We start from the raw sequence: 13,436 nt of genomic DNA, 5'->3' as shown, positions 1-13,436 counted from the left end.
ATTGACTCAACAGTTTTGTTGGAGGAAACTATCTTCAACATCTTACCAATAATCAAGAGAAGGTGCCTTTTTGTGTCTAAAGCCAGTCCTCGTGTTCTGAGACTGTTCTGTAACTGAAGGGTCCCTCACTATTCCAAGTGTTCGACCTGCCCAAGTGTCTTTAAGCACAACACTGACTCCCTGGCAGGTTCAGACCTTGACCTCTCACCTCTCACCTATGCTGTGAAAAGAGGGGGGGTCAAAAGAAGAATTATAAAGAACCACTAAGCGATTTTTTTAGGCCAAAAAACATGTATATTTAAAAACGAATATATATTAAATGTGTTTTAAATAATGTAAACTCACAGTAGATCAAGACTGAAAATGATTCATAGGTTCAAAATAAGCTATTTTATTCAACATTGCGCAGGTCCCCCTGTCACGAAGGCGGCAATGTTCAGACCATGTGACCAGAAGTGCTTACTCTCCGTAGAAGTCAAAAAGAGCTTTGCAATGATTGGCTAAAGCTACCGCTGTTTCAGGAAGTCCCTTGTCTGCTCGGTACAGTGAGTGGCTAGTTATACAGTGATCGGCAGACGACGTGAGAGTCTGAAAATATTAGGCCTAAAAAGAAGAAAAAAGACCAAAGGAGGAAACTTCAAAACCAACGAAGGCAGAAAACGAAGGTGAATATTGATGTGGCCTCTTCAAGATGGAGGTCTAAAAACAGACAAAGGATTCGGAAGCGATGCCGAGGTTGCCTGTTTTATGTTGGATAGGTAACAAACCAATCAAATCATTCTTGTTCTCACCCACGCCTTTACCATCTGCATGTTCTTGTGCCACTTCACTTTTTTGGAGGCCGGTGTCATATCGCCTGTTTTAGAAGGCGAGGACGAATCTTCGGGGGTAAAAAATCATACGGGAATCCGGCTTGGTCGGGCGTCCCGACAGACACAATTGCCTGTGTCTGCGGGTGGGAAGGCAGATGAGGGTATGTGTCCTGGTCGCTGCACTAGCGCCTCCTCTGGTCGGTCGGGGCGCCTGTTTGGGGGAGGGGGAACTGGGGGGAATAGTGTGATCCTCCCACATGGTACGTCCCCCTGGCGAAACTCCTCACTGTCAGGTGAAAAGAAGCGGCTGGCGACGCCACATGTATCGGAGGAGGTACGTGGTAGTCTGCAGCCCTCCCCGGATCAGCAAGAGGGGGTGGAGCAGCAACAGGGACGGCTCGGAAAATAAGGTAATTGGCCAAGTACAACTGGGGAGGGAAAAAAAAGGGGGGGGGTCATACAGGAAATTGCTTAGTGTACCTTTAACTCCCTTAAAATGTCGCCATGTGTAATAGTTTGGCCTTCTTTAAGTATGGTTCATCGTTTTTTCAGCAACTTTCCCATGACCTCTCCCATAAACTTCAGCTTAATTTCCTTGTACAAAAAGAAGTTTTTTTAAGGATACATAGCACTTTTTAACTGAGTCTTTTTCATCTTTGTTTTCTAATTGGCAAATAAGTCCTTAACAAGGTTGCTGCTACTTTGATGAGATTCCTATAATTTTCCCAGATTTTCCATAACTTCTCCATAGCCTGGAAATTCTATTTTCAAATTTATTGAGTTTTCCTGGTTTTTCATGATCATATGAACCCTAAACCTAACAAGTAGATATAGGAAAGAAGCTGCTGAGTAATGCTGACTGAAACAGTAAATGGCCCTTGATTGACTGCTGCAGTCCTCAGCCAGCTGAACGTTACTGAGAGCATCCACGTGGATGCCACCCTGGAGTTCCTACATGCGGACATGTGGGGGGTGAGTGGTTTACTTCATTTCAATGACTGCAATTCAGCAGCTTCTGCTGATATTTACTAGTCACGCTCTTCTTCAAGAAAAATTAAACATTACACATGGCATCTTTAAGGAACGATGAAGAATCACAGCTGCTGCAATACCCAGTCCCCCTGTTCTCGCTTCAGCAGATTAGAAAGAGGAATATTATAGGGAGTAAAACGAAAAACCTTTTTGAAGCTCTTCAGGCCCCAGGGGTAAACTAAACATCACTTTTGAGAACAGAAATTGAAATTAAGTTTGGTTCCTGAGGTCAGTCAATAGCCAAACTTGACTTTACTGAATGTCTGACCTTCAGGAGACCTCTTATGTTGTATAAGAGCCTTCAGCCTCCGACCAAGTCTCATGTTCTGTGTTAGATGTACTGAAGCTTTTGCCTTGTGGGATACGACTTCTGGTGAGAACTGTACTATGTTCCAAAGAAAACAAGACATTTTTCTGCTATTTGAAAATCATAACAGCCGACCTGGCCTCTCTCCAGTCATTTCTGTTGAAGTAGGTAATACGAGTCATTCACTGGGCCTTACATGGTCTACGACTTTTTTTCTGGAGACAAAAAAGGCACTTTCATGAAATCAAAACAACTGCAGCGACACTGGTAGTAACTGGACTGCATAAGTTCGTGTGTGTGGTTTTATTTTGTGAGTGTGTGTGTGAGACGTATGTTTATGTATGTATATGTGCAAGTGAGAGTGTGGATTTGTGGGTATGAGCCATTGTGTGTGTGTGTGTGGGGGGGGTGCAGTGATCAGGTGAAGGCCCCCCACATACTTTAAGATTGTGGCCATCTTTGTACGTTTACACTATATGACAGGAAAAAAAAAAACTCTGGGTACACCCTCTTGACAAAATGTACGAGTTTGATGCGAGACTACCGTAAGGTTACACAAACGATGATGAACGATCCACGTTGGCCGATGGTGTGGCCGCGGCAAAAAAGGCGACCTGGTCCCATGGAGAGTCACAATGGACAAAACATGCAGATGGATCGACGACGGCGGTGGTTTTTGTCTCGAGTAACTCAAACAGGAGAGACAACATGGGTTGGCCATTTTCCAAAATGAACTTGAGGTACAGTGACAGCCCAAGATATTTAAGACTCATGGATGACTCTCGTAGATTCCCCAAGGGGAATACACACATGCACGCACGCACACAAACACACGCTCGCGCGCGCGCACGCACACACAGAAAGCGAGAGAGTATTGAGCAGTGTGATCCTTTTGTTAAAAATAGGCAGCTATATATTCTGTTAATCACAAACGCTATGGATTTCGTCATTTTCTACCATGCTCCTACTGGCCCCTCACAGGACCACGTCATAGGTGTAGTTTTTCCAGACAGTGCTAGAACGTCATCGGAGCCCAAGACAGTACTCCCGGCTGTCTCTAACACCGTCACGCTGACTCACCCCTGACAGCCGACCACCATTTACGGCGAACAATTTGCCCACGTCGAGGAAATAATGTCCGAGACGGCCTTATGATGGCCGGTTTCGCACAATGTGTGGGGTCTTTAGTCATGGGACAAAGAGCAGCGTAGTTGTGTGTGTGTGTGTTTGTGTATCTGTCACCACATAAACACAATTAATAATAATAATACTAATAATTAGTAAGCGTACTGAGGGGCTCCTGACTGTTCTCCATCCCATCCGTGGGGTTGGTTTGAACTCCCAGGCCAGCCCGGGTCAGCCCAATTTCACCCCCGAGTCAATCCGTTCTCCGACTTATCTTTCCTTTTATTTCCTGTTTCTGCTTTTTTTTCTTCTCCTTAATGTCCAGACCCCAAAGCCAACAAGGTGACAAAACTTTTCCACCTGTCCTCTCTCCCATGCGGGCCTCTCCTCTGAATCTGAATTCTTGGTCCTTGGTTCTGTGTGGGTCATTGCATCATACAAAGACTTTGGCGAGCGCGTCGGCCCCAGCGCTGCCGATGTAACACTTGGTGGGGTGGAACGCCACGTCGTGGATTGACTCGTCGAACTTCTTGCGGTGTGCCGTGAACTCCTGGATGCACGTCTTACTCTCCATGTTCCAGAGGCGGATCGAGCAGTCATGGCCTGAGAGAGAGAGAGAGAGAGAGAGAGAGAGAGAGAGAGAGAGAGAGAGAGAGAGAGAAGACAGAAAAAAAGAAAAAGAGTAATGTGATATTGATATTGGTTTTATTTCAAACATGTTAAAATAGCAAAATAAAATATATAGGTAGAATTTGTAGTTTGTTATACTGAGCAACAACAACAGTAAGCAGGGTTTGGTGATCATCATTACATTACCATGCACTACACAGGTTTGAGTTAATTTTTTTGCAAGTAACTCTGAAGACTGTTTTACCCTGCTGAGAACATCTCATATGGATGATGCAGATTAACACAACTGAATTTACCTTCACCGAAAAGAAAATGGGTACTATACTCTAAATAATATGAATAATTTGATATATCCTTTTTTTTATTTCCCTCCCCCCTTTTTCTCCCCAATTGTATCAGGCCAATTACACCACTCCTCTGAGCTATTCCGGTCGCTGCTCCACCCCCTCTGCCAATCCGGGGAGGGCTGCAGACTACCACATGCCTCCTCCGATGCACATGGAGTTGCCAGCCGCTTCTTTTCACCTGACAGCGACGAGCCGCCCCCTCCCCCCGAACAGATGCCCCGACTGACCAGAGGAGGCACTAGTGCAACGACCAGGACACATACCCACATCCAGCTTCCCACCCACAGGCACGGCCAATTGTGTCTGTAGGGATGCCCGACCAAGCCGGAGGTAACACGAGGATTCGAACTGGCGATCCCCGTGTTGGTAGGCAACGCAATAGACCGCCACGCTACCTGGTCATCCCAGATATATCCTTTGATTTAACCGTAATCTTTCTGGCAAGGAATTTATTTTCCTTCATGGGTTTCTTTTAGAGCCTGTGTAAGTCTTAAAAAATGCAAGAAAACACCTTAAGATCCAGGTCTGCCAGTAACGTCGGTTGAGTGTAGGGCCAAAAATGATCATTCTCATAATGAGTCATCCTACCGAAGTGTTGGTCAGCCAACACATCACAGATTAGTTTCTGACTATTTAACAGTCCGTAGAATCTCCCGTCTCCTGTTACAACTCCCAACTCCGCTAACAGTCTCTGACTCAGGGACGGGTTGATGCTAACCTAAAACATAGTTTACTGTTCACAGACATGAGACATGACCGCTAGCTTCGCTAGTTACTGTGGAGCTTTGTTCCCTGAACTGACCCTTCTGCATGTCCTTGTATCTATAGGAAACCCAAGCTTACATTGTTCAAACTCTCTCTCTTTCTTCTCTTTTCTATAAATTTTATTCACTAATATTTCTTGCATGTGTTTCTTCAATGTAGATGCTTTCTGAAACGCTTGATACAAACCCAAAAGAGAATTTAATACCACACATGTTGTATGATGTAAAGCGCAAAGAAGTAAAACATACAGCAAACAAAAATAATACCACCATTGAATGAACAGGTCCACATAAACAGTATACACTAATAACTCCTGTGGTGGTTTTTAACCTGCTTGGAGCACCAGTTTAACAAATGAAAAAATGGGTATACATATTCTCTTGACTTTCAAATACTAAATACTGTACTTTAAGATCTAAAATGATACCACTGAGAACAGAAAGATTAGACAAGTTTAAAGCTACAATCCTGAGGATCACCGTTTCTGTTTAATTCAATGACACCTATGATGATACTGATAACTATTGGTGTTTGACAAGTCCAGATCCATTCAAATGGAACAGAATCACCAGCGCACCCTCGAAAAGTCCTACCAGGCAGTCACCAGAGGTGCCAACATGGCAAAGCTGAAACTAGTAGCAGCGAGGGTGATAAACCAGAATTTGAGCATAAAGAGAGTAGTATATATACTAAGTGAATGACATAAACCCATTGTGGACCATTTTAAATGTATAATATTAGCTATACTGACTAAAAACAAAACAGAACTTTGGCTTCAAATTCATTTCGCTGCCGCTGAAAGCATTATGAAGGATGCACTATATGTCACACTACACAGCCCTGCACACCTGTTGACTTTCTCTGAATGCCTAATTCAAACACTGTGCATTGGTAGATCACCGAGGGGAGAACTCTTGTCTTCTACTGGTAAAATGTGGCAGTTGGCACTTCTTCTTTTTTGGGGGGGAATTTTCCCCCCTTTTCTCCCCAGTTGTAGTTAGCCAATTACCCCACTCTTCTGAGCTGTCCCGGTCGCTGCTCCACCCCCTCTGCCGATCCGGGGAGGGCTACAGACTGCCACATGCCTCCTCTGATACATGTGGAGTCGCCACCCGCTTCATTTCACCTGACAGTGAGGAGTTTCGCCAGGGGGCGAAGCGCGTGGGAGGATCGTGCTATTCACCCCAGTTCCCCCTCTCCCTTGAACAGACACCCCGACCGACCAGAGGAGGCGCTAGTGCAGCGACCAGGAAGCATACCCTCATCCGGCTTTCCACCCGCAGACACAGCCAATTGTGTCTGTAGGACATCCGATCAAGCCGGATGTAACACAGGGATTTGAACTGGCGATCCCTGTGTTGGTAGGCAACAGAATAGACCACTACGCTACCCGGACACCCTGGCAGTTGGCACATAGGCGGTAACCATTAAAATGAGTAACGACAAAGGCATTCATTATTGGAGCACTTGATGAGCTATTATTTTAAGTACGCCAGTGATAGAAAAAGTACGAAATGAAAAGGGACTCTTATTGCATATACATCTTAAAGAATATAGCTAAAAACACTCAAAGAAATTATTTAGATATCATGTCAGGTCCACGGCTGCATACAACCTCAGCAAACCTTTGGATGAAAACTTACTTCCAGACATGAGGTACAGCCCATTGGGATCCACAGCTAAACTTGTGACCGCGTCCAGATGGGCAACCATGGAGTGGATCAATTTACCTTCAAACGCAAAACAAAGACCCCCGTTATTTCTTTTCACATGACATACAGAGAGAGACAGACCGACAAACATACACAGAGACACAAATCGTGCTGTACCTGTGTTATTGTCGAAGAACTGGATATGTCGGTCTTCCTGGGCGGTGATGGTGATTGGCAGGGTGGGGTGGCTCAGCACTTTGTTGATCTTGCATGGGGCCTCTGTGTGTGTGTGTGTGTGTGTGTGTGTGTGTGTGTACAAAAGGCAACATTAACCCGATTAGTCATCAATCTATCACAGCACCCTAACAACAGATGAAACAAACCTTCCAGTTGTCACGGAATAATCATAGAAAAAGACCCTCTATTTATGCCATAAAACCCAGGTAGGGGTATTTTTCAATAAATTGTCAGTTAGAAACAACAGGATACAATCTTCAAAAATTAGGTATTTTTTTTTTTTTTGGGATTTTCACCCCTTTTTCTCCCAATTGTATTTGGCCATTCACACCACTCTTCCGAGCCGTCCTGATCGCTGCTCCACCCCCTCTGCCGATCCGGGGAGGGCTGTAGACTACCGCGTGCCTTCTCCAATACATGTGGAGTCGCCAGCCGCTTCTTTTCACCCAGTTTCCCCTCCCCTCTGAACAGGCGCCCCCAACCAACTAGAGGAGGCGCTAGTGCAGCAACCAGCTTCTTTCAATTAACACAGGTGGGTAGGTGTAATCCTGGTAGTTAACCATTCATTCAGCCTTTTAGGAGGCAGAAACCTAGGCCTATATGGAGACAAGGTGGTCTATTTGGGAGTGCCTCCATTAATTAAAGTGAGGAAAATGGCACAAATATTGATTGTGCCATGTGCAATGCGCTGTTAATTTAGTTCGAGCAGGCAGGTGGAGCAAACGGCGGTCATCCTTGATGCTAAAATTGCAGCGTGCAACTGGACAACCAATGACATCTGCTACTGCTTCTGTGCACAGCGAGTCACCATAATATCAAAAGGCACAGTGTGATGGGAAGACATCATTAAGCCTCAGGAAAATGTGACTTATCCAGTGAAAAGCTGCGATTTGCACCTTGAACGGGTACAACAGTAGGGCCCTAGCTGTCGGTCTGGTTTGCAGTGGGTTTACCTGGTGAGCCAGCTGACTCAAGCTTGAGGACAAGCTGCTGGGTCTCCATGTTGTAGAGTCCAATGTGGCCAGTTCTGAATGATGTCACCATGTGGGAGGTCTCACTGGACACTAGGTCCACTGAGGTTGGCACACCAAGCTCTGAAACAGACAGCGACATCTTAGCACTATAGTGGGCGCTGTATATTTGAAATGATGAAAGAGCTTTTCTAAAGAGAAACACTGGCTAACATGTCCCCATCAGCATCATCGGTATATTAAGTACAAACTTTGTTCTTCATTATATCACTCAACCCTACTGGAGGGCCCAGAATGACTACATGGCAGCTAGGCATGGTTAATCAAGGCACTGATCAACTGTGACAGCACAAATCATGTGATATTTGGACCATTTGCAGACACGGGGAGGTGTATGAACTGATAGCGAACTGGCGGGCTGTTTGCATGAAGTGCTTGCATAAACTGCACCACACCACATATTTTTGGTCATCTCTTGTTCGAAACGGGTCCTAAAAGCTGTGCTTTGCTTCGAGTATACTGCCGCCTTAAATTTAGATCAGTGGTACTCAATCACATGTCACGGAGAGCCGGGAGCATGCAGGTTTTCATTCTAATCCAACAGTACACCAACTGGTTTCACTGGTTAACACACCTTCACCCAGACAGGAGGACTGATCAGTGAAACCAGATGTTTGAAGTGTTGGCGTTGGAATTAAGAATAAAAAAACTCACATACGAATCTCTTAGTGGCACATGGCTTCCACTGCACAAGATGGATAAAAGAACATAAAAGTGCTAACAGAAAACCAAATACAGAGCCAGTCCAATAATTTCACCAAAACAGATTTAAAAATACAGGAAGTTCAATGGATAAAAATGGCTGACATCAAAAAGATACTTAAACCTTGGAGTTATCAGAGATACTAAACATATTACGCACAAGAGAGTCTCTTAGATTGATTTGTGTTCTGTGTGGTTCTCGTAACCAGATTTTAGAGGACCATCAGTCAGCTCCAACCAGTGTTGTAGTACTCGAGTCCAGGACTTGGACTCAAGTCCAACTCAAGTCCTGATTTTCAGGACTTGTGACTCGACTTGGACTTGAGCACTGATGACTCGGACTGGAGCGTTGATTGCATTCGGACTCGGAAGTTGGAGATGAGGACTCGGACTTGTTAATTGATAAAGACTGTTTTTTTGTTTTTGTTAGTTTTTTGTAATAGCCCCTAATAATTTGGCATAAGATATTGATGGCTATATTAATACCGTAACATTATTCAGTTTTGTGCCAGGGCAGGCACGTGTGTTCCACCTACATGCGGATCCACGTGCATACCCTCATGTTCAGTAACAGTTAGTGCTAAGATGCCTAAAGAGACGCCCCGACTCAGACTCAACCTTGATGACTCGGACTCGACCTCTTCTTTGGGGACTCGGACTCAAACACTGAGGACTCGAGACTCGACTCGGACTCGAGGTTTAGTGACTCGACTACAACACTTGCTCAGACATACCAACACCGTTTTTTACAGCCAAGCTAAAACAGTGCAAGTGTTGTACCAATGTATCGTCAGATGATGCTTGATCACATGTTCTGTGAAATGTTGGTGGGGGGGCTTTCTTAGCAAGAAACATCTGTTACAGCAACTGTGTGCATGAATCACAGCATCTGCTTTCTTCATGTTTTATAAGGCTGAAAACCTTTAGCTGTGAGCAGTTTCTCATCCTGGCGTTACGATAGGGAAGCCTTGACATTCAGGCCCTATTTTAAGGGTTTGGCCTCAATTTGAAACATTAAATTAAACTAAATAAACTCTCGGTTTAGCAATTTCAGGAACCATTATAGCTCATTAAAAGTGCAAATAATCGCACTATGAAGAAGAATTAATTTTAAGTTAAAGCCATTCTTCTGAACCTATTTTTTTAGAGATGTGAGCTTTTTTTGTGAAACTGACAGCAGGGAATGTACTCAGTCTTAATTCCTGTAAATGGTTAGTTTGGAACGGAGAGGACAGCTTTACCTTCTTCCTCAGTCATTTTTGTCTGGAACAAAAGAGGGATAATTTTTACCTCCTTTCTCATTAAAAATGGCCAGAGCCGGCGTGATGTCAGCGGCGTTCCAGAGGCGGACCGTTCCATCTGCCGAGCAGGAGAGGAGGCGGTGGTGCGGGGAGCTGTATGCCAGACCCCACACAGAGTCTGTGTGGCCACCCAGTGACCCCCGCAGGACAGAGGGCTCTTTCGTAATCGAGCAAGGAAGGTGAGAAATTAGACAGAATTATGTCAGAAATAAATTGTGAACATGAACATTTGAATAATGGATAGAGAGCAAAAAGACCATCTTCTTCACACTCAATTATCTTATCCCAATATCCAACAAACTTAAAAAGGGAATCCCTCTATAACAGTATTTCTAGTTTATTTGGCTTCTCTAAAAGCTCTAAAAGTCATTTTCTTTGGGAGGGGGGGGGTTTTCCCCATTTTTCTCCCCAATTGTACTTGGGCCAATTACCCTACTCTTCCAAGCTGTCCCGGTCATTGCTCCACCCCCTCTGCCAATCTGGGGAGGGCTGCAGACTACCACATGCCTCCTCTGATACATGTGGAGTCGCCAGCTGCTTCTTTTCCCCTGATAGTGAGGAGTTTTGCCAAGGGGATGTAGCATTGTGGGAGGATCACGCTATTCCCCCCAGTTCCCCCTCCCCCTCCGAACAGGCGCCCCGACCGACCAGAGGAGGCACTAGTGCAGCGACCAGGACACATACCCACATCCAGCATCCCACCCGCAGACACAGCCAATTGTGTCTATAGGGATGCCCGACCAAGCTGGAGGTAACACGGGGATTCGAACCAGTGATCCCCGTGTTGGTAAGCGACGAATTAGACCACTATGCCACCCTTCTCTAAAAGTCTAGCACAGCAAAAATACTGAATGGCTCACTAGACTGGAGTGTCATTCACAAAAAAATGAAATGTGTTGCTGAGAATTTAGATTAGAAAAAAACTAATCTCAGGTCTAATTGTAGCGTACCATATGAGTCATAGGGGTCGATGTTGGGATTGGGGGTGTTCCAGCTCTGGATAGTACCGTCCATCCCCCCGCTGAAGCACTGCTCGCCGGTAGAGCTCATTGTTACGCACAACACTGCACCACTGTGGAAGACACCATGAGAGTTGTAATGGCCACATTCACAATGCACTAGGATTGTCATGTTGGTACCATTTCTGCAACGGTGTTGCAGCCCTTTAATAATGATAACCTCCTTGCAGCCTGCAGCTACTGACACTTTGGGCCGTATGTGAGAGAACTGAAGGGGTTTTGCACTGCACGCTGGCTAAAAAAGTACACGTATAGACATCCGCAGGGTCTGCACAGCAGACGAGTGGACGTCCACTATGGGGAGTCCGCACAGCTGTCATTTGTTGTGTCTGTGTGGACCTGTCGCCCACCCGTCTTCCGCCTGCTATCAGTCGGACTATGTGTTACACCAAAAATGCTTCGGTTTGCCCGCCTCACACCAAGAACAACCTTATGTCAGACGGCAGTAGAAGCGGAGAAAACTTTTGAGGAAAGGCACACTGGATAGGTCTGATGAAATACTAAAATCCTTATGACTTGTAACAAAAAGACTGTAAAGACATTGTGTACCAGCTCCCCACTGCCCTTTTTGCAGTGGCCCAGGGGCAAATTAACTCCCCTCCTTTATTTATCAGTTCTTCCTCCTGAAAAAAAGACTCCAATTTGCATTTTGTGCACGTTAATTCATTCATTATCCAAACTGCTTATCCTTACTCAGGGCCGCGGGGATGCTGGAGCCTATCCCAGCAGTCATTGGGCGGCAGGCGGGGAGACACCCTGGACAAGCCGCCAGTCCATCACAGGGCCAACACACACACACACACACACACACACACACACACACACACACACACACACACACACACACACACACACACACACACACACACACACACACACACACACACACACACACACACACACACACACACACACACACACATTCACACCTAGGGACAATGTAATACGGCTGATTCACCTGACCTACAAGTCTTTGGACTGTGGGAGGAAACCGGAGCACCCGGAGGAAACCCACGCAGACATGGGGAGAAAATACAAACTCCACACAAGAGGACAACCCGGGACGACCCTCAAGGCTGGACTATCCCAGGGCTCGAACCCAAGATCTGCTTGCTGTGAGGCGACCATGCTAACCACTGCGCCACCGTGCCGTCCATTTTGTGCACATATTATGGGAAATATAGTCTATGAAAAGGAGTTGGTATGCTTTCAGAATGCTTGGAGTATGCTCATTTATGAAAGCCAAAAGTCTGCATGCCGTCCTGCAGATTGTCTGCATGTGTACGTGTCTGCTTCCTGTTTTCAGCACTCTGCAAGCACCTTAAGGATAACACATGGAAAATTAAATTGAAGTGTTGTGACTTTTAAAACTGCTGCTCAATGTCGAGCTCAAAGGAAGTAGTGATTGAGCGTCGGGCCTTTGTTATGATGAGGATTTGGATAATAAATAAATCACACACGGTGTTCAGAGTGTCTGTCAGGGTGACGGTCTAATAGAGAACAGTCTGTCACAGAGACCAACTCACCAATGGGCTCTGAAGGTATAGATTGGTTCCACGTCAAGAGCAGCACACCTGAGGACAAAAACAGATCATGTAAGGATTTTAAAACGAGTCGTGTAGCACAGCGGGTAGAACAAGACCGCCACCGCCACGTTAAATGTGTTTTAAACCCCTCTCTTGGCTTCAATTCGCATGTCTGAACCCTTTACAAATCTGAACGGCCGCCTGGAAGGGAACCCGGTGTGCTTTAAAGATCCCATTAACAGCATCAGAGCACCGCAAACTTCCATCATTTGATGTATATATATGAATGAAATAGAGTGGTCGGATAGGATTTTGTGAGGGGAGGGAGTTTGACTGGACTAACAGCCAATAATGGCATGACAGCAGAGCATTTTTCGGAGTATGTGGAGGAAGTGTGAGTAGCGTCAAATAGATGTAAATGAAGTTACGAGAAAAAAGATAGAAGGTTAATGAAAGCTTATACGATGCTGGTGTTCTCGTGTCCACGGTTTACATGTTGTTCTCCATCAGCCATTTTTCTTGACCTCTCCAACTCGAAATGTGAGAAAAATTGCAATTTCTTTGAATATAAAAAAATTTCTGCATGATTTTTTTTCTTCGTTCTTGTTGCTTGTTACGGAGTAAACCTTACTGAATAGATTTAGAGAAGGAGAGAGAGAGAGAGAGAGAGAGAGAGAGAGAGATACAGAGACAGATAGAATAACGGAGTGAGACAGAGAGAGAAAGAGAGAAACTGAGTAAGGGCTGGAAACTGACTGGAGAGTCCAAAGTGGAGGGAATTATCATTTCAGTCGTTTATCAAAGTTGTCGTTTTATTGGTCAGATCAACCAGTTTTATGCAAATGTGCTCTGCTAGAATATATATTGCTACACAAAAAAGGTGCGGCATTGTTTGTAGTCAGTGGTGAAGCAGGAGTAGACGGTATAGTAACTATATTTCATTCATGTAA

The 13,436-nt window shown here is 45.1% G+C and overlaps 1 protein-coding gene across 1 annotated transcript in view; it reads right to left on the bottom strand.

The window, feature by feature from the left end:
• Window positions 1-380: 380 nt before the first annotated feature.
• The window catches only part of strn (striatin, calmodulin binding protein), a 97,728-nt gene continuing 84,672 nt past the window's right edge, over window positions 381-13,436 (bottom strand). The window contains exons 12-19 of the mRNA XM_056279708.1: window positions 12,487-12,534; window positions 10,892-11,013; window positions 9,931-10,098; window positions 7,861-8,001; window positions 6,848-6,949; window positions 6,662-6,748; window positions 3,442-3,879; window positions 381-1,240 (exon numbers count right to left, since the gene is read on the bottom strand). Of these exons, the coding sequence (XP_056135683.1) occupies window positions 3,710-3,879; window positions 6,662-6,748; window positions 6,848-6,949; window positions 7,861-8,001; window positions 9,931-10,098; window positions 10,892-11,013; window positions 12,487-12,534 (838 nt within the window). The 3' untranslated portion in view covers window positions 381-1,240; window positions 3,442-3,709. The remainder of the gene's footprint in view (window positions 1,241-3,441; window positions 3,880-6,661; window positions 6,749-6,847; window positions 6,950-7,860; window positions 8,002-9,930; window positions 10,099-10,891; window positions 11,014-12,486; window positions 12,535-13,436) is intronic.

Source organism: Lampris incognitus, chromosome 5 (genome assembly GCF_029633865.1).
Source record: "Lampris incognitus isolate fLamInc1 chromosome 5, fLamInc1.hap2, whole genome shotgun sequence".
Classification (NCBI taxonomy): Eukaryota; Metazoa; Chordata; class Actinopteri; order Lampriformes; family Lampridae; genus Lampris; species Lampris incognitus.
The sequence above is the reverse complement of the archived record's forward strand: the minus strand, read 5'-3'. Positions and strand labels throughout refer to the sequence as shown.